Source organism: Muntiacus reevesi, chromosome 10, assembly GCF_963930625.1.
Source record: "Muntiacus reevesi chromosome 10, mMunRee1.1, whole genome shotgun sequence".
NCBI lineage: Eukaryota > Metazoa > Chordata > Mammalia > Artiodactyla > Cervidae > Muntiacus > Muntiacus reevesi.
This window is the reverse complement of record NC_089258.1, coordinates 26,455,503-26,481,041: the sequence shown is the minus strand read 5'-3', so window position 1 is coordinate 26,481,041 and position 25,539 is coordinate 26,455,503. Positions and strand designations below refer to the sequence as shown.

Sequence of the window (25,539 nt, the reverse complement as noted above, 5' to 3'; positions counted from 1 at the left end):
AGCAACCTAGATGCCCATCAGCAGACGAATGGATAAGGAAGCTGTGGTACATATACACCATGGAATATTACTCAGCCGTTAAAAAGAACTCATTTGAATCAGTTCTAATGAGATGGATGAAACTGGAGCCCATTATACAGAGTGAAGTAAGCCAGAAAGATAAAGAACATTACAGCATACTAACACATATATATGGAATTTAGAAAGATGGTAACGATAACCCTATATGCAAAACAGAAAAAGAGAGACAGAAGTACAGAACAGACTTTTGAACTCTGTGGGAGAAGGTGAGGGTGGGATGTTTCGAAAGAACAGCATGTATATTATCTATGGTGAAACAGATCACCAGCCCAGGTGGGATGCATGAGTCAAGTGCTCGGGCCTGGTGCACTGGGAAGACCGAGGAATCGGGTGGAGAGGGAGGTGGGAGGGGGGATCGGGATGGGGAATACGTGTAACTCTATGGCTGATTCATGTCAATATATGACAAAACCCACTGAAATGTTGTGAAGTAATTAGCCTCCAACTAATAAAAAAAAATTTTTTTTAATAAAATAAATAAATAAAGTGCTGCACTCAATATGCCAGAAAATTTGGAAAACTCAGCAGTGGCCACAGGACTGGGATAGGTCAGTTTTCATCCCAATCCTAAAGAAAGGCAATGCCAAAGAATGCTCAAATTGTGCTCATCTCACATGCAAGATAATGCTCAAAATCCTTCTAGATAGGCTTCAGCAGTATGTGAACCAAGAACTTCCAGATGTACAAGCTGGATGTAGAAAAAAGCAGAGGAACCAGAGATCAAACTGCCAACATTTTCTGGATCATAAAAAAAGCAAGGGAATTCCAAAAAAAGAAAAAAAACAAACTACTTGCTTCATTGACTACACTAAAGTCTCTGACTGTGTGGATCACAACAAACTGTGGAAAATTCTTACAGAGATGGGAATACAGTCCACCTTACCTGTCTCCTGAGAAACCTATATACAGGTCAAGAAACAACAGTTAGAAACGAACATGGAAAAATGGACTGGTTTAAAACTGGGAAAGGAGTGGGACTTCCACGGTAGTCCAGTGGTTAAGAGTCTGCCTTCCAATGCAGGGGATGAAGGTTGGATCCCTGGTCAGGGAATTAAGACCCTCACATGCTGCAGGCCATTAAGCCTTCATGCCACAACAAAAGAGTCTGCCTGCAGCAACTATGATCCAGTGCAGCCAAATAACAAATAAAATATACAGCTTTTAAAAATAAAATAAAATTGGGAAAGAAGTATGTCAAAGATATATATTGTCAACTTGCTTATTTAACTTCTATGCAGAGTACATCATGTGAAATGCCCAGCTGGATGAATCTCAAGGGAGATTCAAGATTGCCAGGAAAAATATCAATGACCTCAAATATACAGATGATAGCACTCTAATGGCATAAAGGGAAGAGGAACTAAAGAGCATCTTGATGAGGGTGAAAGAGAAGAGTGAAAATGCTGGCTTAAAACTTAACATTCAAAAAACTAAAATCATGGCATCAGGTCCCATCATTTCACGGGAAATAGAACGGGGAAAAGTGGAAACAGGGACAGACTACTTTCTTGGGCTCCAAAATCACTGCAGATGGTGACTACAGCCATGAAATTAAAAGACACTTGCTCCTTGGATGAAAAGCTAGAGCAAACCTAGACAGTGCATTAAAAAGCAGACATCATTTTGCCAACAAGGGTCCATAGAGTCAAAGCTATGGTTTTGCCAGTAGTCACGTAGGGATGTGAGAGTTAGACCATAAAGAAGGCTGAGTGCCGAAGAATGATTCTTCGGAACTGTGGTGTTGGAGAAGACACTTGAGAGTCCTGTGGACTGCAAAGAGATCAAGCCATTCAATCCTAAAGGAAACCAACCCTGAATATTCACTCACTGGAAGGACTGAAGCTGAAGCTCCAATACTCTGGCCACCTGATGTGGTCAAACTCACTGGAAAAGACCCTGATGCTGGGAAAGACTGAGCGCAGGAGAAGAAAGGGGCAACAGAGGATGAGATGGTCGGATGGCATCGCCAAGTCAACGGACATGAGTCTGAGCAAACTCCAGGAGATAGTGAAGGACAGGGAAGTCTGCTGTGCTGCAGGCCATGGGGTCACAAAGAGTCGGACACAACTGAGTGACTGAACAACAACAATATATATTAAAAAACCCCGGAATATAATACACACATAAATGTTAAAAGAAGTCATCTCTGGGTAGCAGGATTATGGGTGATTTTTATTTTATTTTCATTTATCTGTACTTCCTAATTCCCTAATAAACTTGCATTAGTTATATTTATAACAGAAGTGCATAGGCTGGCTCTGTTAATACTATTATAAGTTAGTTCAAAATATGATTACCTATCATCAATGAATATCAATAACTGAAATCAGATTCTATCAGAACCTTGTGACTGGGAAGAAGTGTCAACTGAGGATATAAAACATAGAGAAAGAAAGCTGGAGGGAAAAAAATCCTCTAACTTCAGAATACTGTCTACCCTAGGTTGCAGTGGAATATCTACTACTATGGAATTCAATATGTGTTTGTTGCATTAATAATTCTGCTTACTTTCAGCCAGGCACTGCAATGAACCATTGTCTTTAAAAGTTTTTTTTTTTAAGTTTCACTGTATTTCTAGTTTTTTAAAACTGTCAAGTTCAATAAAAAATGAAGATACCTGTGTTTAAACACTGATTGAGTATGTCAGCATAGTTCTTTGAAGAGGGCATCTCATATCTTGTACATCCCAGATTGCTCTGATTCAGTCCATGGGAATGACTGCCATTGTGCTTGACGGGTGTATAAAATCCCAGTTAGACTTTCCTGTTCACACCTCTATGTCAGAAAGCAAAGACCTTCCCTCAAAAAATAAAAAGAGCTGGAGAGAGGGGAGATACATATAATATAGGAAAATAATGATTTACAGCAGCAAGAGAAACCAAATTCCAGAGTTTTATCTAAATCATGTTTTATACTTTCCATTGACAATTTTTACTAGACTTAACTAGTTTCTTAATCAAAAAACCCTACTTTAAAGGGGTTTATTTCTGTTAATATTTTAAGTTTTAATGACATTAATCATATGACCATATAAAGGCAAAGGAGCCAGGCAAGAGTGTGCTAATAAAAACAGCTTGGGCTGTGAGGAAAGAGCTGGTTTGAAACCAGACTACCACTTGCTAACTGTGTGACTCTCAACAAGTTATTTAACCTCTCTTGAGTTCCATCTTCCATATCTGGGCAATAGGTATAAGAGCTGTTAAGAGAATTTAAAGCAGTCTAACATAATACTGTATGCAGAACAATACTCAAATCTCATTTCTCTTTCTTTTGCTCAATCCTAAAGGAAAGTCAATCCTAGAGCACAATCCAGTCAATCCTAAAGAAAATCCTGATCCTAAAATCCCAATCCTAAAGGAAATCAATCCTGAATATTCATTGGAAGGACTGATGCTGAAGCTGAAACTCCAACAAATACTTTGGCCACCTGATGCGAAGAACTGACTCATTTGAAAAGACTCTCATGCTGGGAAAGACTGGAGGCAGGAGGAGAAGGGGACGACAGAGGATGAGATGGTTGGATGGCATCACCAACTCGATGGACGTGAGCTGAGCAAGGTCCGGGAGTTGGTGATGGACAGGGAAGCCTGGCATGCTGCAGTCTATGAGGTCGCAAAGAGTCGGACATGACTGATCGACTGAACTGAACTTCCTTTGCTCAGGACTAAGAAGGAGGAGTAATTTTGGAACATGAAGCAGTGGGTTATCTGGATATGGTGTGAGTCTCTGAACTGCCAAGTACACTATGAAGGCAAAGGATAACAAATACCAGGGCAGAGGAAGAAACTGGGATGCGGAAGCCGAGTGCAGACATGTTACCGATCGCAGGCTCTGTTGTGCTTTATCTAAAACTCTCCCTACTCCATTTCCCAGTCTAGGTTTGCTCAGTCTTGTACATCAAACCTTGCCTGTCACTACCCCTAGGCAGAAAGTACAGTATGTGGGGGAAAGTGAGGAAAAGCAAACAATTGACAATGTACGCTTTTGGGATCCCTACCCTTTCCTCTCCACCTTTATTAATCCTACAGCAGGAACCTTTCCTGGACACAGCAACCCCTACGAATATGAATGATCTCCTGCGCAAGAATTTAACTTAAACTACCAAATTCTAAGCACCACGGTTCCAGAAAGGTGCAAATATCTTGTTTCAATGGTTTCTTTGAACATACACATTTTATCAGGTAAAGAAACCTTTGGGATTTTATCTTAAAACCACTTAAAAGGACATAATCAAAAGGTCTGAGTATCAAATAAAGCCACCTATCCATAACACAAAAGTGTCCCAGAAACTGGATATAAACAAAATCCCTCTATTTCCAGGAGATAACACTGTGGCCTTCTGTATCCAACAGTACTCTTTACATACCCAAGGCGATTACGCTTTCTTCCTCTACTCAAACACAGCATCTGTTGCTAACACAACACAGAAGTCCAAGTTATTTTCACAGACAAAAAAGCAGCTGGTCAAGCTAATCCAATTGCTGACTGGCCATCATCAAGCTTCTGTAAGACTGTCCAGTTAACTTAACCTCTATTGTCAGACTGCATGAGTCAGAACTTCCAATCCTCTTTCAGTTAGGATTTAACAACACTTCTTTGGCACCATCATTTGAAATATTTATTACAGACACAAATACAGAAAACAAGCTTTAAAGTTAAGGACAAAGGTACAAAATGGCTAGACTGGATTAGAAAAAGAGAAATTATCAACAAAGGGATAAAGTTATTTTGAAGTTGGGATTATGAGATTAGTAAACACTTGACAGACAGTACTGATGTGTGCTAGGCACCAAGAGATTTTTAAAAACTAACACGATAGTCACAACCCTTTGAGGTAAGTAGACTGTAAAGATCAGAAAATGCAGAAACTGCAAACTGCCCGACCTTATTCAGTTCAAAACTTGCAGGACTGGAGATCTGACTCTGAAGCCATCCTCTCACTTTAAAGCTCAAATCCCCAAGTCTTACAAATGGCAATATATTCAAACCACCCTCACCCTTTCCCACACCTGGTACTTGTGTTTTCTTATGTTGACTAAGGTATCATCTCTGCTGTTACTTTCATTGTAACATTACAGAACAGAAAAGAAAAGTCAAGCCAAGGGTGTACTCCTGACTTATTTCAAGAGAAATATCCAGCTTAGTTCATTATTAGTTGAGGTATATAATTGATTCTGCAGTAATTCATGAGAAGCTCAAATTCAGAGCACTGAATTGGTTATAAGTATTAGCACATGGTGCCTGTTTTAAGCTGTGAGACAAAATAAAGGCTTATTAGAAATATTTGCTACCACCAATGAAAATTCAACATTTTTCTAATAATAAGAAGTTGATTCTCTAAGTTATCTAAGATAAATTAATACCAGTAAGAAGGAACAGCTAATTCTTCACTACTTCCACTAAAACTGTACACAATATGAGTAGGTATCCAAATATCAAAACAAAATCTGCAATGCAAGCAAGTTCAAATGTTGGCCTTATGGATGGCTACTAGTATGACCATGCAGGACTCACAACCTCCAACGCTTGAGTCCTCATTAAAGTGAGAGAATATATATGCCCTGGCAAAATCAGATGATCCACATTAAAATACTTTTAAAAATCACATTTTACAGTACATAGACTAGTGCTTATTCTTTATAAAATTTAAGGCATTGTACTCTAAAGTACATAATTCATATAGTATTATATTACCTGGCTTTTACAATAACTCTATATTCTTATTTCCACTGTATAGATGAAGAACTAGATTAGTCACAGTTAAGTGATTTGCTCTGTATCACAAAGTTGCATATAGAGCATAGAATCCCGGTCTCTGGACTCCAAGTCTTTGACCTTCCATTTTCTCTGAACTAATCTCAGATATCACATGCCCTTTACTTTAGAAGTTAAATAAGCTTTGAAATGTTTTACAAATTTAGGCAGAGACATTTTAAATGTATATTCAAAACACAAAATGTTAGTTTTTTTTAATGTCTAATAGTCACGTGATTAAAACAGTATATCTGAGTTTCAGGATGAACACATACAATGAAATCATGTGATTTTTGTTAAATACTGTAACAGTTAACGTTTAACACATCACTACACTATTCTCCCATGCCCCACGGTGTTCCTCAAGATGATTCCAGGCAAAATTAAAGAAAACATCGTTCTAGTAAGTCTTTCCAGTGCTTCCTATCTAATAATAGAAAAGAATGGGTTCTTGTTTTTGTCTGTTATTATTAATAACACTCGTGTTTCCTTCCTATACTGTACTATTTCAATTACTATAATCTAATAGAGAGAGCACGGTGGTTGATTTCTATATAGGGATTATGACTCAGTATTAACTCACTTCTAATTGTATTCATAACATTAGCTACGTTCTCTAAATATATTTTTGGTTAATGGAAACGGCTAGTTCTGTTACACCCTTTCCTTAACTTGCTCAAAAAGTATAAAATATACCAAAACAGTCATTAAGGGAACTGACCAGCAACCCTGAACTGGCCAGAGGGTGGGACCGCTGCCCTGGACAACTATCAGTCTATTCTCTCAATTCAACCAACACTATGAACAGTAAGACGTGCCGGGGAACTAGTCCCAAGGAGGGCGGGGCGGGGGTGGGGAGCGGAGCAAAAGGCGGGTGTGGGGGGGATGGGGGGGGTACCAAGGAGACCTGGTTCCCGAACTAAGGAGACACAGATTGCGCCAAAATAGAAGACTGGGTGGAGGAGAGTGGGTCAGCCTCGGCGTCAGCAGGTACACCCCTAGGTGCTTTGATTTCCTCTTCTGCTGAGGATGGATAAACCCTCACTAGCACGCGGGAAGGCTACCAGAATCACAGGGGGCCTAGATCGTTGCAGAAAATGATGGGGAAAAATGGGGGCGGCTCCCGATATCCCCTTGGGAGCCAGGGCCCAGGACCAATTGCAGGGCAGAGGCTATCCGGGGTTACCCGGCGCGGTCCCCGCACCCCGGCGGGCGCTGCTTTACTCCAGAGAAGGGTGCTGGCGGCCTCGCCCTCCGCGGCCATAGCCCAGCCCAGCCCGGCTCGGCTCGGCCGGCCCCGCGCGCCCACCGCCCAGCCGGCCCAGGGCGCCCCGCCCACCCTCCGCCCGGCCTCGGCGACCCAGCGGCCCCCGCCCCCGCTTACTTTCTGGGAGTCCATGGCCAGGGACGGCGTCCGCTGGACCCCAGACCGCGTCGAAGAACTTTGCGAGGGGGCGGAGGGAGGTCGGACAGGCCGAGACCGCTACCCACGGCCGTGGCTCTGCTGGGCCGCCGCCGCCGCCAGAGCCTCCGCTTCAGCCCGCACCGGCGCCGCCCGGCCCCGCCCCATCCGCGCCCAGCCAGGCGCGCGCCGTAGTCGCGCCGCGGTTGCCAGGGTGAAAGGGCGGCACGCCGAAGGGAGGGGGCGAGGAGCGCCTTGCGCACGCGCCCTGCTGCCCGGCGGGCTGCGGCGGGGTGGGGCGGGGGCCTGGTTATCCTGCGCACCGAGCGAGCCGCAGAGAAACGGGTGCTCGCCCCTCTGTCCCGCCGGTCGTTTGAAGAAGCGCCTCCCTCTTTCCCCCCATCCTTTTTCCTCCAGCGCGCAGGCCTTGAACTGGACCCCTGGGCGTCCAGCAGCCGTGTCCGTGGGGAGGGCGGGGGAAGGAAAGCTGTGGCCCTGGAGACAGATCAGCCCCTTCTCCACCCTGCAACCTTCCGAAGCACCTCCTTACACTAGCCTTGGAGAAGCAACCGGGGCAAGCCAGGCCCAGCTGTCCAGTGAGAAAGAAAGGGCGGGGGACGTAGTGGAAACATGGAGAAAGCCTTGTAGAAACGTGGCAGAAACTTGGGAGACAGAAACTGTGAAGCCTGGGAGACCTTCCCCAGAGAGCCCCCTGGGAACCTTGCTGTCTCTGACTTTGAGCAAACGAATACTCTCCCTGAGCCTCTTTCATCTTTGGTGAAACACGAGAAATCATGCTGACTTTGCAAAGCATTGCGAAGATTACGTATTGGAAGTGCTCAGTATGTATTTATTGTTCAGTATTTATGGTTATTGGTGGGAATCTAGAACCTGTTCCATCTGGACTAAGACGACAGTAGAAACTAGAAAAGGTGGGAAGATAGGCTTGAAAACGTCCTTCCCCAAGCAGACAAGCCTCATCTTCCATTTTGATGACTGGAGAGGCTCAGGAAAGTTCAAATGGATAACCACGTATGGTGAATGAACAAAAGGAAAAAATATATTGCATACCTGTTAGGTCCCAATTCTACGCACTGAGAATCAGCAGTGACTAGGCACTTCATGGGAAATAGATGGGGAAACAATGGAAACTGTCAGACTTTATGTTTTTGGGCTCCAAAATCACTGCAGATGGTGATTGCAGCCATGAAATTAAAAGACCCTTACTCCTTGCAAGGAAAGTTATGACCAACCTCGACAGCATATTAAAAAGTAGAGACATTACTTTGCCAACAAAGGTCCGTCTAGTCAAGGCTATGGTTTTTCCAGTGGTCATGTATGGTTGTGAGAGCTAAGTGCAGAAGAATTGATGCTTTTGAACTGTGGTGTTGGAGAAGACTCTTGAGAGTCCCTTGAACTGCGTGGAGATCCAACCAGTCCATCCTAAAAGGAGATCAGTCCTGGGTGTTCATTGAAAGGACTGATGCTGAAACTGAAATTCCAATACTTTGGCCCCCTCATGCGAAGAGTTGACTCATTTGAGTCAACTGGGAGGGATTGGGGGCAGGAGAAGAAGGGGATGACAGAGGATGAGATGGCTGGCTGGCATCACCAACTCAATGGGCATGAGTTTGAGTAAACTCCGGGAGTTTGTGATGGACAGGGAGGCCTGGCAAGCTGCGATTCATGGGGTCGCAAAGAGTCGGATATGACTGAGCGACTGAATTGAACTGAGGCAATTTATATACAAATATAAAAAATATACGTCTATACACACACACACATATATATATATGAGGAGGTTAAATTTTCACAGAGAAAAATTACATAGGGTAAATAGACTCAGAATTGTGTGGGCTCCATTTTCGGTAGCAGGGTCAGGGAAGGCCTCTCTCAGGAGTGGCATGAGTGAAGTCAGTGAAAGAATAAGCATACAAACATCTGGAGAAGAGTATTCTAGATAGAAGAAACAGCGAATACAAAGGTCCTAAGAGGGCATGAGCTCTATGTTTCAGAAATAACGTTTATCCTGCAAGGTTGTAATTATCTCTGTAGATGATCTCCCCAACTATACTTGTGAGTTGAGATGTCTTTTACCCGTATCTGTATGTATCCCCAGCCCAGGGTCTGCCATCTAGTATGCATTCGCTAAATTCTTTTTTAACTGGACAGACACATGCAAGAAATGGGATGAAAAGAATCAGTTCAGGCTAAGCACGTTGTTTTTGAAGACCAGGGTCCAGAGAGGGCCTATGTGCAGTTTTGCTACTGTATCTGAAAGCAGTCGCCTGCAGCCTTGCAGAGATGCTGCTCCTTCTCTTGGTACCAAAGGAAAAGAGCCTGCTCTCCGAGCTGCCCAGCTCCATGAGGAGAGATGAGAAGAGCCAGCCACCCAGCAGCCAGCACTCTGCTGCAGCGATGCAGGCCAGTCTCCGCGGTGCGCGTGCGCTGCAGCTGAGTCAGTTTCCCAGAGGGAGAAATGAAGCCTAGAGACTGAGGAACATCAGAGGTCAAACCACCAGACTGTGAGCTCCCCAGCCCTGACTCTGCCTGCACCGTGGGACCCATCGCTAAGGGAAGAAGAAATAGCATTTAGCACTGTCCTAGTTGTCTTGCTGCTAGAACTTCAGCTCACTATTGTCAGAGAGCAACTTCTGGGTACTCTGGGTCTGATGGGCTTAACCACAGGGGGAGGCTTTAGAGACCATGAGCCACAGCTGAAATGTGATCGCCAGATTCTGTCCCAGGCCACATCCCAGGAGCTCACTCCTGGCCCCATGCCTCCCCGCTCCTCTAGTTCTTTCCCTGCAGCCCTGCCAAGAGCCTGCAGCTTTTGACAAGACTGCTACCCCATTTGACTCCTGCCCTCGCCAGATCTCTGTCCCTGGCCAGTCTGGCTCCCCTGCCCAGCTTCCCAGGCCTTCTGCTTCTCCATCATCCTCATCTGTAAACAGCTAGTCTCTTCTAGCTGTGACTTCTGTCTTCCGCAGCCCACAGAGCAGTCACTCACCTAGCTGGGTACTGTCTGCACCCCGACCCCCTCCCGCTGCTTCTGGCCTGTGGGCAAGCTCTTTGCCTCTTCACAGCCAAGTCAGTTTAGATAATTTCAAAAGTAGCTTTTCTAATAAACCAAAGCCCTTGTTCTTACGTGTAATCTCCAGACCAGCTAAATCAGCACTACCTGGTAACTTGTTAGTAATACAGATTCTCAGGCTTCATCCCTAGACCTACTAAATCAGAATCTCCAGGGGCTGAGGTCCAGTAGTTAGTGTTTTAACAAGCCCTCTGGGTGAGTCCGATGCACACTAAAGTTTGGTCACCATTAAACTGAGTAAAAGCAAATTGTTTTTTTTTTTGGAAAAAGGGAACTACAAAAGCACAAAAACAGATGACTTTTCAACACTTGGGTTTCTGATTCTGAGATAGTGTATCTGGTCATGGATATTCATCTGAATGAGGTTCCTGGGCCTCCAGGACCACCTTTCCGACTAAATATCAATCTAGGATAGCCTCAGTATTGGCACTACTGATTTAAAGTGTCTGGCAAAATTGTCTCTTCCAGAACACCTATTCCGTCTTGTCAGACATTGCCAGCAGCCCTGAGTTCCCTTGTAAGTTCTGGGATCCCCCATCTCTTGGGAGAGAAAATGTCTTCCCTTAAGTTTCTTGCCAACAGGCTTTCCCTTTGAGAGTCGGTACAGGGCATCACCCTGGAGTCAGCTGTCTGAACTTTAATCCTCACACTGCCACTTACCAGCTGTGTAGTCTTTGGTGAGTCATTTAGCCTCAATAAGCCTCATTTTCCTCTTCTGTAACATAGCGATCGTAATGATAGTAACTCCTAGATAGGGTTGTTGTGAGGATTAGAGGAGATTATGTATACAAAATGCCTGACTTTGTACACATTTAGTAAATGATAGCTGTTACTGTTATTACTCCCCTGTACATCATATCCTTCTGTACCACCCTGGTGTGGCTTTCTCCCTCTCGATCTCTGGGCCCTTAGAAGTTCTGTGCTCACCCCTAACCACTTTTCACGGTCATACCTTTTCTGAAGCATAATCACTGGCCAGATGCTGCTTTTTGTTGAAGCCAAATCTTTACCCATTACTCCCTGTTAATATCTGGCCTGAGTCTTGGCATACACCACATAGCCTGGGAAAATCCTGAGCTTCTCTAAGCCTCAGTTTCTTCAGCTGTGAAATGGTCATCATAACAGTACCACCAATAAGAGTGGTTGAATGGATTGAATGAGAGAATTCCTGTTAAGTTTTAAGCACAGTGTCTGGTACATAATAAGCATTCAAAAAAAATTAGCTTTTATCATCTCTTACCAACCACAGACATCTAACTCATTCTTTTTTTTTTTTTTTGCTGCCCTTTTCTAACCAAAAATAAATTCACCCAAAATCCCTGGAACCCCTTGGGACTCAAGAGTACTGGTTTCTGATCCTAGAAGCTTTCATAGCGGGGAAAGGATGGTTCTGTTCTGACATGAGCTGGTGCTGTGGAGTGGTCTAACACCATCCTTGGAAAGCTGTACGCAAAGTGGGAAGCAATCAGTGGACACAAATCTGATGATGGGCCTGGAGATCATGTGAGAAGAGACACAATTCAAGCACCAGTATTTAACCTGGAGAAGAAAAACTCAGGGAGGACAGTTTCATTTACTTCAATTCTCTCTAGGGCTATTGTGTTTAAGAGAAAGCTGGCTTGTTCTCTAGCCTCTGACAGATAGAATTAGACCCAGTTTGGTGGAAGCTACAAGAAGATAGATTTCCACTCAACCAAAAGTTCAGTTTTCTAATAGAGCCATACAGAACTGGGATGGATTTTTGTTTGGTAGGAAGGTCCCCATCAGTGGAGGTATTCAAGCAGAGGCTGGGCATTTGCTTGTCAGAGCTGTCCTAGGGGGATAAGGCACTGAAAAGACAACTGGCAGAGATAGGCTTTAGCATCTTTCTGAACCCTGAGGTTCTTTCACTCTTCAGACTAGAGGCCAATAACTATGCACCTCCTTCCTAACTCTGCTCTGCTATTGTACTCACCTTTGGAATGCACTCTGAATCTCTTCTCCCCACCTCCACTCTTATAAGATCCATTGCAAGAGGCGCCACTCCTTCCTGGGAGAGGGCATGAGAGGAGGAGTTAACTAATCTGTAGCCATTATGATGTTACTATGTCACAATCCCTTCTTCATGAACTGATGGCCTGTTTTATGCTAGGCCCCTGGGACACTGAGATAAGTGAGGTCTGGAAGAAACAGGTGTTTCCATCACATCCTGCCTTGGCTCTGGAAATGCCCCTCACTTATCATGTTCACAGTTCATGTATTGCTGAAGCCTAGCTTGGAGAGTTTTGAGCATTACTTTACTAGCATGTGAGATGAGTGCAATTGTGCGGTAGTTTGAGCCTTCTTTGGCATTGCCTTTCTTTGGGACTGGAAAGAAAACTGACCTTTTTCCAGTCCTGCGGCGACTGCTGAGTTTTCCAAATTTGCTGACCTATTGAGTGCAGCACTTTCACAGCATCATCTTTCAGGATTTGAAATAGCTCAAATGGAATTCCATCACCTCCACTAGCTTTGTTCATAGTGATGCTTCCTAAGGCCCACCTGACTTCACATTCCAGGATGTCTGGCTCTAGGTGAGTGTGAGTGATCACACCTTCGTGATTATCTGAGTCATGAAGATCTTTTTTGTACAGTTCTTCTGTATATTCTTGCCACCTCTTCTTAAATATTTTCTGCTTCTGTTAGGTCCATACCATTTCTATCCTTTATTGAGCCCATCTTTGCATGAAATGTTATCTCTAATTTTCTTGAAGAGATCTCTAGTCTTTCCCATTCTATTGTTTTCCTCTATTTCTTTGCATTGATTGCTGAGGAAGGCTTTCTTATCTCTCCTTGCTATTCTTTGGAACTCTGCATTCAAATGGGTATATCTTTCCTTTTCTCCTTTGCTTTTCACTTCTCTTCTTTTCACAGCTATTTGTAAGGCCTCCTCAGACAGCTATTTTGCTTTTTTGCATTTCTTTTTCTTGGGGATAGTCTTGCTCCATATCTCCTGTACAATGTCATGAACCTCTGTCCATAGTTCATCAGGCACTATCAATCAGATCTAGTCCCTTAAATCTATTTCACACTTCCACTGTACAGTCATAAGGGATTTGATTTAGGTCATACCTGAATGGTCTAGTGGTTTTCCCCACTTTCTTCAATTTAAGTCTGAATTTGGCAATAAGGAGTTCATGATCTGAGCCACAGTCAGCTCCCAGTCTTGTTTTTGCTGACTGTATAGAGCTTCTCCATCTTTGGCTGCAAAAAATATAATCAATCTGAATTCAGTGTTTAAGAAAAGGCAGAGGAACCAGAGATCAAATTGCCAACATCCGCTGGATCATCGAAAAAGCAAAAGAGTTCCAGAAAAACATCTATTTCTGTTTTATTGACTATGCCAATGCCTTTGACTGTGTGGATCACAATAAACTGTGGAAAATTCTGAAGGAGATGGGAATACCAGACCACCTGACCTGCCTCTTGAGAAACCTGTATGCAGGTCAGGAAGCAACAGCTAGAACTGGACATGGAACAACAGACTGGTTCCAAGTAGGAAAAGGAGTATGTCAACACTGTATATTGTCACCCTGCTTATTTAACTTATATGCAGAGTACATCATGAGAAACGCTGGGCTGGAGGAAGCACAAGCTGGAATCAAGATTGTCAGGAGAAATATCAATAACCTCAGATATGCAGATGACACCACCCTTATGGCAGAAAGTGAAGAAGAACTAAAGAGCCTCTTGATGAAAGTGAAAGAGGATAGTGAAAAGGTTGACTTAAAGCTCAACATTCAGAAAACGAAGATCATGGCATCTGGTCTCATCACTTCCTGGCAAATAGATGGGGAAACAGTGGAAACAGTGGCTAACTTAATTTTCCTGGGCTCCATAATCACTGCGGATGGTGATTGCAGCCATGAAATTAAAAGACACTTGCTCCTTGAAAGGAAGGTTATGACCAACCTAGATAGCATATTAAAAAGCAGAGACGTTACTTTGCCAACAAAGTTCCGTCTGGTCAAGGCTATGGTTTTTCCAGCGGTCATGTATGGATGTGAGAGTTGGACTATAAAGAAAGCTGAGCACCAAAGAATTGATGCTTTTGAACTGTGGTGTTGGAGAAGACTCTTGATAGTCCCTTGGATTGCAAGGAGATCCAACCAGTCCATCCTAAAGGAGATCAGTCCTGGGTGTTCATTGGAGGGACTGATGTTGAAGCTGAAACTCCAATACTTTGGCCACCTGATGCGGACAGCTGACTCATTTGAAAAGACCCTGATGCTGGGAAAGATTGGGAGCAGGAGAAGAAGGGGATGATAGAGGATGAGATGTTGGATGGCATCACCGACACAATGGGCATGGGTTTGGGTGGACTCCAGGAGTTGGTGACGGACAGGGAGGCCTGGCGTGCTGCGGTTCACGACTGAGCGACTGAATAGAACTGAACTTGAACTATCATGTTCAGAGGATGACCAAGGACTCAGCAAGTTTATCTGCCTGTTGACCTTCTCTTTGTGAATGGGTGCTAGCCCCCAGCCTGGTCTCTCCAACACAGAGGAACAGGCTCACTGCTCCTAGTAAGAGTAGCCCCCTGCCTCTGCATATACTCTGAAGATGGCTGTGGACCTGATTGAGCCTGGGTGATTGAGACTAGAGAGAAAGGGCCATGGTGAGTTGGCAGCACTTGTATTTCATTGGCTAAGGACCCAGACTCCGATACCAGACTGTCTGGTGCCAGTCAATGCCGAGTTTCCCACTTATGGAGCACAGTGGTATGACCTTGGGTGGTTTCTTAACCTGTCTGTACCCCAATGTTCGTATTTGAACAATGAGTGTAATAACAGACCCAGCTGAAAGGGTTGTCATGAAGAGAAATTACCATGTATATAAAGTGCTTACGATAATGCCTGACATATAGAAAGCACATAATATAATATATGTCCACTATTATTCTTTTCTGCAATAAACCAGTCTCCTGAGTACAGCACCAGGAAATAAGGGTTTCTGAGGTTTCTGAGCCCTTTGATACTGCCAGTGCCATTGCAGTCAAGTTCAGATGGTACTCTGTCAGCATTTTCTAGAAACATGAGTCTCTTGAAATCCATCCCCCATTCTGAAGGTCAAGCTGAACTCTCCCCTGGCCACAAGAGATCGAAGACAGAAGGTGACAGGACTTAAACTGTAAGGTTAAGACTTAAGCAGACAGGAAAGGACGAGGATCCTTCCCAAGCTAAGGAAACAGCCTGAGCAAAGGTGAAAAATTATGAGAAGAACAACTGGACAGAATAGAGATAGGAGTTAGAACAAATGGAAACAGCACCCTTCAATGCCCAAACATCTGTGCAACATTACAAAAGCTCAGCAACATTTAAGAGATGAAATATTCTGCAGCCATGAAAAATTATCTTTATGAAAAATACACAGCAATGTGGAAGACAGTTTATGATAATACAATTTAAAAACAAAACCTTAGTCAGAATATCTTTTCTAAACAACTGGATAATGTCTTTTGTAGAAAAATATTAATAACTGAAACATTCATAAATTCTTGTTTATAACTTTTAGCTTAGGTGAATCACATCATGTATGAAAGCTCAGCCTGGTTTCCCATTATCACCCATAAGTATTAAATGTTTACTTCTCTGCTTATATAAAAGTGAATCAAAGACAAGTTCACTGGCTTTGAAATATAAACTCAAATTTGGCATGACTGGCTCATGATTAAAAAAAGAATAAAAGGGATGGAGAGAAGGATTCATAGGGGTCAGATGGTTATGATCTCTAAATTCCAGGTTGGGGTGTTGGAATTTGAGTATTTTATAAGTGGGAAGCAACTTAAAAGTTTATGAGCAGAGTTATTTCAGGAAACTTGATTTGGCAGGTGAAATAGGAGAGACGTGTGTGGGGACAGTCTGGGCTGAGGAGTTGAGTGGGGACCCAGAGGCCCAGACCTGCCTTCTCCTCCCTGACCCTTGTCCTTCCCTGGTTCGACCCCTATAGCCATCAACCCTCTCCCCAACTCCAACCACCGCCAGTGATGACCTTAGCAGTACAAATCTTTGTTTTTCAGTCAAATGGAAAAAAATAATAAATCGGCACTAACAAGAACTACTGGCTCTCTTCCTCAGTCATGTAAAACAGGTGTCAGCAAACTTTTTCTAGAAAGGCCCAGAGAATCAGTGTTTTAGGCTTCAAGGGCCATATGGCCTCTGTCACCACCATGGAACTCTGCCTTTGTAGAGAGTAAGCAGCCTTGGGCAGTACATAAAGGATTGGGCATGGCTGTGTTCCCATAAAACTCGATTTGCTACAAAAGGTTGGGAGCCGATTTGAGTCATCAGGCATAGTTTATCAACCTCTGATCTAAAAGAGCGTTGTGTTATTTTTCCCAGAGAACACTTCTGCGATTCTTCAGGGCCTCTAAAGCCTCCGGACCCTCTCTCTCAGACACTTGCCATCGTGCACTCGGCCATCCCCACCTTGTTTATGAGAAGAATGCCAGTGAGAACATGGAGTGGGGGCAGCACTAATGATCTCTGGAGCAGTGAAGAAAAGCAGCGTGTTAAAGTGAAGGGGCTTTAGATTTCTCCCAATTTGAGCTCTGACTCTGCCAACTGTGTGACTTTGTACGCAGCACACAACCTCTCTGAGCCTCCATTTGCTCGAGGGCAGAATGGAAATAACAGGTACAACCTCAGGCAACAGGGTTTGCACGAGGGTTAAATGTTTGTAAAGCAGTAACGATTGGCACGGAACTGGCACTCAATAAATAGTTACTAACCCACACCAGCTTTATAAATAGCAGTCAAGCAGAGCCCGCCTGCATGACGAGAATCCACTGTGGACCCAGCCTTTCAGGTCAGCACTAGCACGGAAGTGAGAGGCAGTGGGGATCTCCGAACAAACACAAGCCTAGATAAGAAGGCAACACTAAATTTCAAGACGCTGCTGCAACACATTTGTATCAAATGCTTCTGATGAATCATTTATTAGGCAGCCGCACTCTACCAAGTCTTCTTGGCTACTGGTGGCTGGGATCATGGTCACAGGCTTCCATTGAAGTAATAAGATCCTGCTCTTCATCCATAGACTCTCAACAGCTGGTGAGTGGGAGAACCTCGTGTAAACAGCCTCCTCTGAGTCCATTCTTCCGGACTCCTGGGACCACTCACCTTCGCCTCAGCTGAAAAATAAACACATCAAGATAATGAATGCATCTCTCCTAGGGGAACACGACACAATGAAAAGCAATCAATAACAAGAAATAGTGTGGGATCATCTTTAGAGAAGACACTGTGAAATGTAAGAAGGCTCAACATGCACACACACAGACACACACAGAGAGAGACATACATTTAGATTAACAGATGCACATTTATATTAACTATTAAGAAAGAGATATGAGAGCCTGGGTTCAAATCCTGATTTGGCCCCTTTGTGAGCTGTTCGTTTCTGGGTAAATTATTCAACTTCTGTGCCTACATTTCCCCAGGTATAAAATGGAGACAATCATGGTATGTCCCTATTTAGGGTTGCTGTGAGGATTAAATGCATTAGAACAGTGCCTGACAGTAATGAATGCTAGGTTAGTGTTTGCCATGATTGCTTTCAATGTTATTCTCTCACAAAGACGTTTTCAGAATAGCTGAACAACTGAGTCAAACCCAAAAAGAATGAAATTCAAAACTAATCTGAAAAATCTGATTCTGTGATACTGTCAAAGACCCAAACCTGAAATTCAAATAAAACTTTGAATTTCTCACTCCCATGACTCGGCGATGGGAGAGGTCAGACTAGGATGATGGGTGTTCCTGTCATTGAGTTCAACTCAACAGTGACTGAGTGAACGTAGCAAAGTTGACAGCTATACTGTGGTTTGTAAAAGAATGTCCTAATTCTTAGGAAATATACAATGAAATAGGACTAAAGTCTGTATGCAAATTATTCTCAAGTAGTTAAAAATGTTAAATGTGCATACATTTATGTATATTCATATATACCTAGAGAGAGAAACATTTAACAATAGATGTGACAAGTCTATCAGTGTACTCTTTTTATTCTTGCAAGTTTTCTGTAAGTTTGAATCCTTTCCTGATGAAAAGTTTTTAAAAATCCATAGGATGGGTTAAAAATCAACAAGAAGCATTGACTCAGGTTTGACTGGCAAACAAGTACTGAGCTGATGCAGGACAAGCAGAGGCGACAACACACAGACCTGACGAAGACTAAGAACAAGGAAAAGGGGTCTATGACCTCAGATATCTGATGGAATAAGGCTAACTGAGATCGTCCGATATAGCCATCTGCATGATAGACTCTGCTTGTCCCCAGGTGCCTAAAAGAGGTTGTATGCGGCACTAAGAATAACATTGCTTGAAACCTTTGCCCTAAGTTTCATTTTAGGGGTTTAGTCTTAATGCTTTTGTTTCACCTGCCAATTATCACCTCTTCGCTGATACCCCTACTTCACCCTCTCTTCAGCTTCAATCCATTTTGCAGACTGCTCATAGAACAAATCCCTCAACTGTTGTTCTCACTGTATCACCTCTTCCCTCAAGAATGTATAGTAACTTCCTATTTTCCACAACCAAAATCTAAACCTTGCTGTCTCATAAGTTCCATACTTTATGGTTTTTAAGTATTTTGATTTGCAGTTTCAACTTTTTTCTCTGTCGCTGAAAATAACAGAACCTGGGACTCAACTGATATCCCTTAGTGGTTGATGTTTAGTTGCAATCATGTGGCCTGAATACTAGACTTATGCCAAAGCTGTGATTTGTCTGAGGTTGAGATAATAGTTCTTTCCTCCTATATATATTTTATTTTATTTTTTTTTAATTTTATTTATTTATTTATTTATTTATTTTTTATTTTTCAGTGGGTTTTGTCATACATTGATATGAATCAGCCATAGAGTTACACGAATTCCCCATCCCGGTTAAAGAAAATTTTAAATTTTAGAATAGATTTAGGTTTACAGAAAAGTTGCAGAGATACTACAGAGACTTTCCATATCCTCCACATCCAGCTTCCCCTATTATTAACATCTTATATCACTATGGTACCTTTATCACAATTAATGAACACACTGGTACATAATTATTAACTAAACTCCATACTTTATTCATATTTCTTTAATTTCCCATAATGTCCTTTACTGTTCCATGATTCCATAATAACATTGCAGTTAGCTTTCCTCCTATTTTTAAAGTTTAGAATATTATTTTAAAAGCCAAATATAAACAAAATGTATAGTCTAATTGAATAAGATCTGATATGACACTGATGCAATATCTTTCCTACTACCCTTCAACATGAAAAAACTCACAACATCTAACTCATCCCAAGGCGTGATTACAACATTCCTTTTGAGGCTTCCTCAGTTTTCTCTTTGTGTTAGATACCTTGGGAACCCAGACTGTTCTCAGATTTTGTGTCCAACTACATCTAATCAGCTGGTCCAAGAAATCCTTGCTTCCTCTACAGTATAAAGGAATTCTTTACACAGTAACTCACATGGAGATTCCTGAAATCTCACTTGACAGAAGCACATAGTGGTAAATTGAGCTTTCACTACCACCTGTGGGAAGTACTTCAGAAACATCACCACTGTTATTCTCTCATGGGCCAGGAACACTAGCGTCCTGTATGGAAAACTATGGTGCCAACTGCCCTTAGGCTGCCAGTGAGTTTTCTCTGGTTCAGTTAAAGGGAGTCTGCTCACTCTGCTCCTGGAGCTCATTAACCCATGGAACTAATTAACAGGCAAGGTTTAACTGCTCTTTTGAGGCTCCCATTTGACAATGGATCTGCATCCTTTCTGACACCCTCATCTTTCTCTGCATAGCTGAAGTAGAAATAAAAAGTTTATGATAACATCTAAGCAAGTGGCCATGTTTTTCCCATCAGGAATAGGTAATTTCCCCTTCTCTTTCTTGAGGAAGAGGCATCACACAGCCTCTTGGAAGAATTTATTAGGTGGCACCTAAGTTTAAATACAATAATCCTTTAGCATCTTGGATTTTGATGTTCCCCTGTCTCTTAGAAAACCCAATATAAAATTAAAGGAAATTTTGAAAAAAGAAAAATATTCATAATTTTGCTATCCTAGCATATCCATTTTCAGGCTTATGACCTTCCGTTTTTGTCTTTGTCCACAGCTTGTGTTGTTTTCACCCTGCATCATATTACACACATTTCCTGTGTTTCTGGTATTCATGTATTTTTCAATGGTTGCATAATATTTCATTAATTAGATGTGTGATTATTATTTAAACATTTTCCTAAAGTGCTCTATGAGGGCAAAGACTTCTGTTTTCTTCACCACTGTACCCTCATCATTTACAGAAATGCTGGGCTTTCCAGGTGACTGAGTGGTAAAGAATCCATCTGCCAAGAAGGAGATGTGGGTTCGATCCCTGGGTCAGGAAGATCCCCTGGAGGAGGAAATGGCATCGCACAGTCCAGTATTCTTGCCAAGAAAATCCCATGACAGAGAAGCCTGGTGGGCTATGGTCCATAGGATGGCAAAGAGTCATTCTCTACTGAGCACAGATGGACAGGCACCCTCCTCATTTAAAACAATGCTGGCAAAAAGTAGTTCTCAGTACTTGTTTGTTGAATAAAAAGTAAATTCAAATGGTTCAAATTCTTTTTCTCATTTATTGTTATGTTCAGATTTCATCATGCCTTCTTTTGATTATTAATTTTTTCTCACTGTACCTCCATGAAATAAAAAGTTTATCATGATTATTTTCTATTTTTTATGTAGAAAACATTGAGTGACTGATTTTCTTTGGTGATGATGATTGGTATGATTGCATGTAAATCCCTTGCATATCTGAAGTGTCTTTATTCTACCGTCATATTTATTTCATCGTTTGAATAGATCATAGAGTTCTATGATCATTTTCCCTCTGAATTTTGAAACTGTCTTTTCATTTTCTTTTAGCTTTCAGTGCTCTCTTGGAAAAGCCAACGTTGTTTTGATTCTTGATCCTTTTCCTAAGTATGACGTTTCTCCCCTTCTTTTTCTTTCTCTTCCTCCCTCCCCTCCCTCAACCTCTGTTCTCTGAATCTTCTTTTTTTTTTTTTTAATATTTATTTATGTATTTATTTATTTGACTGCACTGGGTCTCAGTTGCAGCACACAGGATCTTCGATCTTCATTGCAGCGTGTGGGATCTAGTTCCCTGATCAGGGACCGAACCTGGGTCCCTTGCATTGGGAGCACAGAACCTTAGCCACTGGACCACCAGGAAGTCCCTTCCTCTTTTAAACAACACAACTTTTTAATGAAAACAATCTTCTCTATTATCTGTCGGAATTTAGTAATTTTTTAAAAAGTGTTCTTACACTTTGCAGTCTGTTTCCTCCAAGTTATTTTGTTGTTGTTTTCTTTTTGTGTTAGTGTTTCATGGTAGAGTCTTGCCTTAGGGGTCTAGTAGTTACTAAGAATGGGGCACATGTGGTTCATCAGCATAGGAGTTATATCCGCCTTATTTACCCCTGTATTCCTAGTCCTGGCCATTCCTGGTACCCATCAGAAGCTCAGTAAGAACAAAGAAGAGGGATGGATGGATAATGGACAGGTAGATGGTGGCTGCCTGGATGCTGGATAGGTGAGTGGACAGTGGGTCTAAATTCCATCATATTCCTTCGTCATTAGGAATAAAGACAACCAAAAATTTAAATTCCTTTAAAAAAAAGGAATGGTGCACTCAGTATGTTCAATGCCTTATAATAACCTATAATAGAAGAGAATCTGAAAAAGAATATATATACACACACATATACATGTGCATGTAGTATAGATGGACGACTGAATCACTTCATTGTACACCAGGAACTAACACAACATTGTAAATCAGCTATGCTGCCGCTGCCTATGCACAACGCGGCTTCAGTTGTGTCTGACTCTGTGGGACCTATGGGCTGCAGCCTGCCAGCTTCCTCTGTCCATGGGGTTCTCTAGGCAGGACCACTGGAGTGGGTTGCCATGCCCTCCTCCAGGGAATCTTCCCCATCCAGGGATCAAACCTGGGCCTCTTGCATTGCAGGTAGATTCTTTATGGCTGAGCCACCAGGGAAGCCCGTAAATCAGCTATACATCAATTAAAAAAAAAGAATAGGGTGCTAAAATCTAATGGAAAGCTTTTTATTTGTGGGTAGGTGTTGGTTTTGAAGAACTTCACTACAGGATGATTCAGCTGGGCCATTTTGTTGGAGAACTCCTGGTGTTAATATCTTTAGGTATTTTTTCCTTGGCCTACTGAGATTTCCCAGAGAATAAACTTCCAATCTCCTGGTTAGGGTCTGAAGGCATGGTTGCTACATTTCTGAGAACTCAGAGGGAGAAGGAGGCTCCAGATCCTCTGCTCTCAGTGTACAGACTTCCACTTAACCTCCTGTCTTTACTATGATCCCTCTGCTTCTGATTGCCCCCCATGTCCTGTTTTATCCTCTTCAGAGACTCCCCCTTAATTGTCTGCTGGGGATGAGAAGGGACATCACAATGCCTGACTTACCAGGATAAAGGATGGTGTCTGGAATTATAACTTAAATACAATAAAGTGTACACATCTTAAGAATACATGGCTAATGAATTTTTACAGGTGATTGACATATAGACTATTTCCAGCACCCAGGAAGACTCCCTCTTGATCCTCCCAGTCAAAATACTCCCTAAAGTAACCACTACTCTGATCTTTTTTACCATAGTTTTGCGTATTTTTAATCTTGATTTAACTATTAAATTACACTGCATGTATTCTTTTGTGTCTTTCTGCTCAGCATTATATCTCTGAGATTTATGCATGTTTTCTCAAGTTAGCTATCATTCATTCTTTTTTGTCTCTGTGTGGTTTGCCACTGAATGAATATACCACAATTTATTTATCCATTCAACTTTTGTGAACAGTTGAGATGTTTCCAGTGTGAGGCTCTTACAAATAATCCTTCCATGAACATTACTGAACTTCTCTTTTAATGCACATATGCATGCATTTCTGTTGGGTACATAACTAGGAATGGATTTGCTGGATCTTAGGACATTTATTTATTTTTAAACTTTAATAATACAGCCAAAGTTTCCAGTGCTTGTTTTATTTCTTTTCCCACGAGCAGTGTATGAGAGTCCCAGTTGCTCCACAACCTAGTCAACATCTTAAATTTTAGCCATTCGGGTGGGTGGATAGTAGTGTCTCATTGTGGTTTTATTTCTTTTTTTTTCCATTTATTTTTATTAGTTGGAGGCTAATTACTTTACAATATTGTAGTGGTTTTTGTCATACATTGACATGAATCAGCCATGGATTTACATGTATTCCCCATCCCAATTCCCCCCCCCCGCCCCACCTCCCTCTCCACCGGATCCCTCTGGGTCTTCCCAGTGCACCAGGCCCCAGCACTTGTCTCATGCATCCAACCTGGGCTGATGATCTGTTTCACCCTAGATAATATACATGTTTCGATGCTGTTCTCTCAAAACATCCCACCCTCGCCTTCTCCCACAGAGTCCAAAAGTCTGTTCTGTACCTCTGTGTCTCTTTTTCTGTTTGGCATATGGGGTTATCGTCACCATCTTTCTAAATTCCATATATATGTGTTAGTATACTGTATTGGTCTTCATCTTTCTAAGTAAGATAAAGACCAATACAGTATCATTGTGGTTTTAATTTGCATGTCCTTGTTAACTAAAGATGCCAGGTATCATTTTATATGCTCATAGGGCATTTGACTATCCTCTTTTGTGACATGTCTATCCAGGTCTTTTACTGTTTGGCTTATCTTTCTTTACCTCATTGATATGAGATAAAGAAGCTCTTTATACATTTTAGGTGAGTCCTTTTTCAAATGTATTTTGCAAATACCATTTTTCCAGTCTGAGGTTTACCTTTCCTCTCTTTAAATGATGTCTTTTGACAAGCAAAATTTTTTTGATTTTTATAATGTCCAATGGAAGACTCAATTTTAAACAACTTAAAAAGGAATTATTTCATTTAAAAGTCTGATCCATCTTTGTGAGTTCACTTTAATGCACTGTGACAGAGCTTATGTTGAGCAGAAAGCCATCTTTGTTCCAGGGTTCAGAGTGACGATTCTTGTTCAGCCTGTCATCAGGATTAAACATTACCAGACACACACTGGACTATGCTACTATAGAATCTCTGGCATCAGTAAAGAGGAAGTGAGGGCACAGTCTTTGGTTGTTCTAGCAGACCGTAGTGCAACAGAGCTTTGATCTAAAGACAGACAAAATTTCCAGGCCCAGGGAATCATTGTCACTGCCCCTTTCTTTCTACCTCACTTGTTAATAATCTGATATAATTTTGGATAAGTTTTATGGAATCCTGAAGATCCTCCCCCACAACCCTCAACAGAATGGAACAGAAGGACAAGCATTTTATTATATACAAGTGATAAGATTTTATTACCTTTAACAAGGAGTGGCCTGAACAGATACTGTAGTTGGCCTTCTAGATAATTATTGACAAAGAAAAGAGCTATAATCAACTGTTAATGAACTAGAGCTCCCATTCAATGGTTTTTGACCAAAAAAAGATAATTTCATAAAGTTAACTTACTGTTTTTGGTAATTCTGCAAATAGTTTATATTGGAGAAATAAAAGTTCTCATATTAAAACCTGCTTTACTGTGCATGGTACAGAGAAGGGTCTCAACAGATACTTACCAGATGCTGGGATGAGTATTTGCCTAAAATTGACAAGACTTCAAATTCTTTAACCATACTGTAGAAGATGGGATGTGGACCTAATTTGTCAATTTGTCTCTAAGTAGACTCGTGGAATTAGAGTTCTACACCTTCTTATCAGGTATGTGTTCCTCTTAAGATCCTCATGTCTCAGAGGAGATGTCAGTCTCCTACCCAAGCCAGATGACAGGTAAGAAGCCTGGGCCAGTTCAACTACACTCCAGGCACTTGTTAGAGACCAAAATGTACGCAGTTCACACAAGTATTTATCAAAAATTCTGCAAAGACATAAACACCGGTGGAATAGAACTATGAGTCCAGCAGTAAATCCACGCATCCATAGTCAACTGATTTTAACCTTGGCAAGAGTGCCAAGACCATTTCATAGAGAAAGAATCATCTTTCAACAAAGGGTGACTGGACAACTGGACACCCACAGGTAAAAGAAGAAAGTTGAACACATACTCTACACCATCTACAAAATTAACTAAAAATAGCTGAAAGATTTATGTAGCTAAAATTATAAAC

General features: G+C 42.0%; 2 protein-coding genes and 1 long non-coding RNA gene across 14 annotated transcripts in view; 1 reads left to right on the top strand and 2 right to left on the bottom strand.

Annotated features, from left to right (window-relative positions):
- FSD1L (fibronectin type III and SPRY domain containing 1 like) overlaps positions 1–7,385 on the bottom strand; it is a 62,110-nt gene extending 54,725 nt beyond the window's left edge. For all 12 annotated transcript variants that reach the window (XM_065946998.1, XM_065946997.1, XM_065947007.1 and 9 more), the window contains exon 1: positions 7,220–7,385. In XM_065946998.1, the coding sequence (XP_065803070.1) occupies positions 7,220–7,234 (15 nt within the window). In that variant the 5' untranslated portion in view covers positions 7,235–7,385. The remainder of the gene's footprint in view (positions 1–7,219) is intronic.
- Positions 6,564–20,941, top strand: LOC136176590 (uncharacterized). The gene is made up of 3 exons (XR_010664601.1): positions 6,564–6,642; positions 16,691–16,984; positions 20,646–20,941. It is a non-coding gene; the product is annotated as an uncharacterized lncRNA (long non-coding RNA).
- SLC44A1 (solute carrier family 44 member 1) overlaps positions 17,177–25,539 on the bottom strand; it is a 219,827-nt gene continuing 211,464 nt past the window's right edge. Inside the window, exon 16 of the mRNA XM_065946996.1 lies at positions 17,177–17,481. Coding sequence (XP_065803068.1) covers positions 17,467–17,481 — 15 coding nt within the window. The 3' untranslated portion in view covers positions 17,177–17,466. The remainder of the gene's footprint in view (positions 17,482–25,539) is intronic.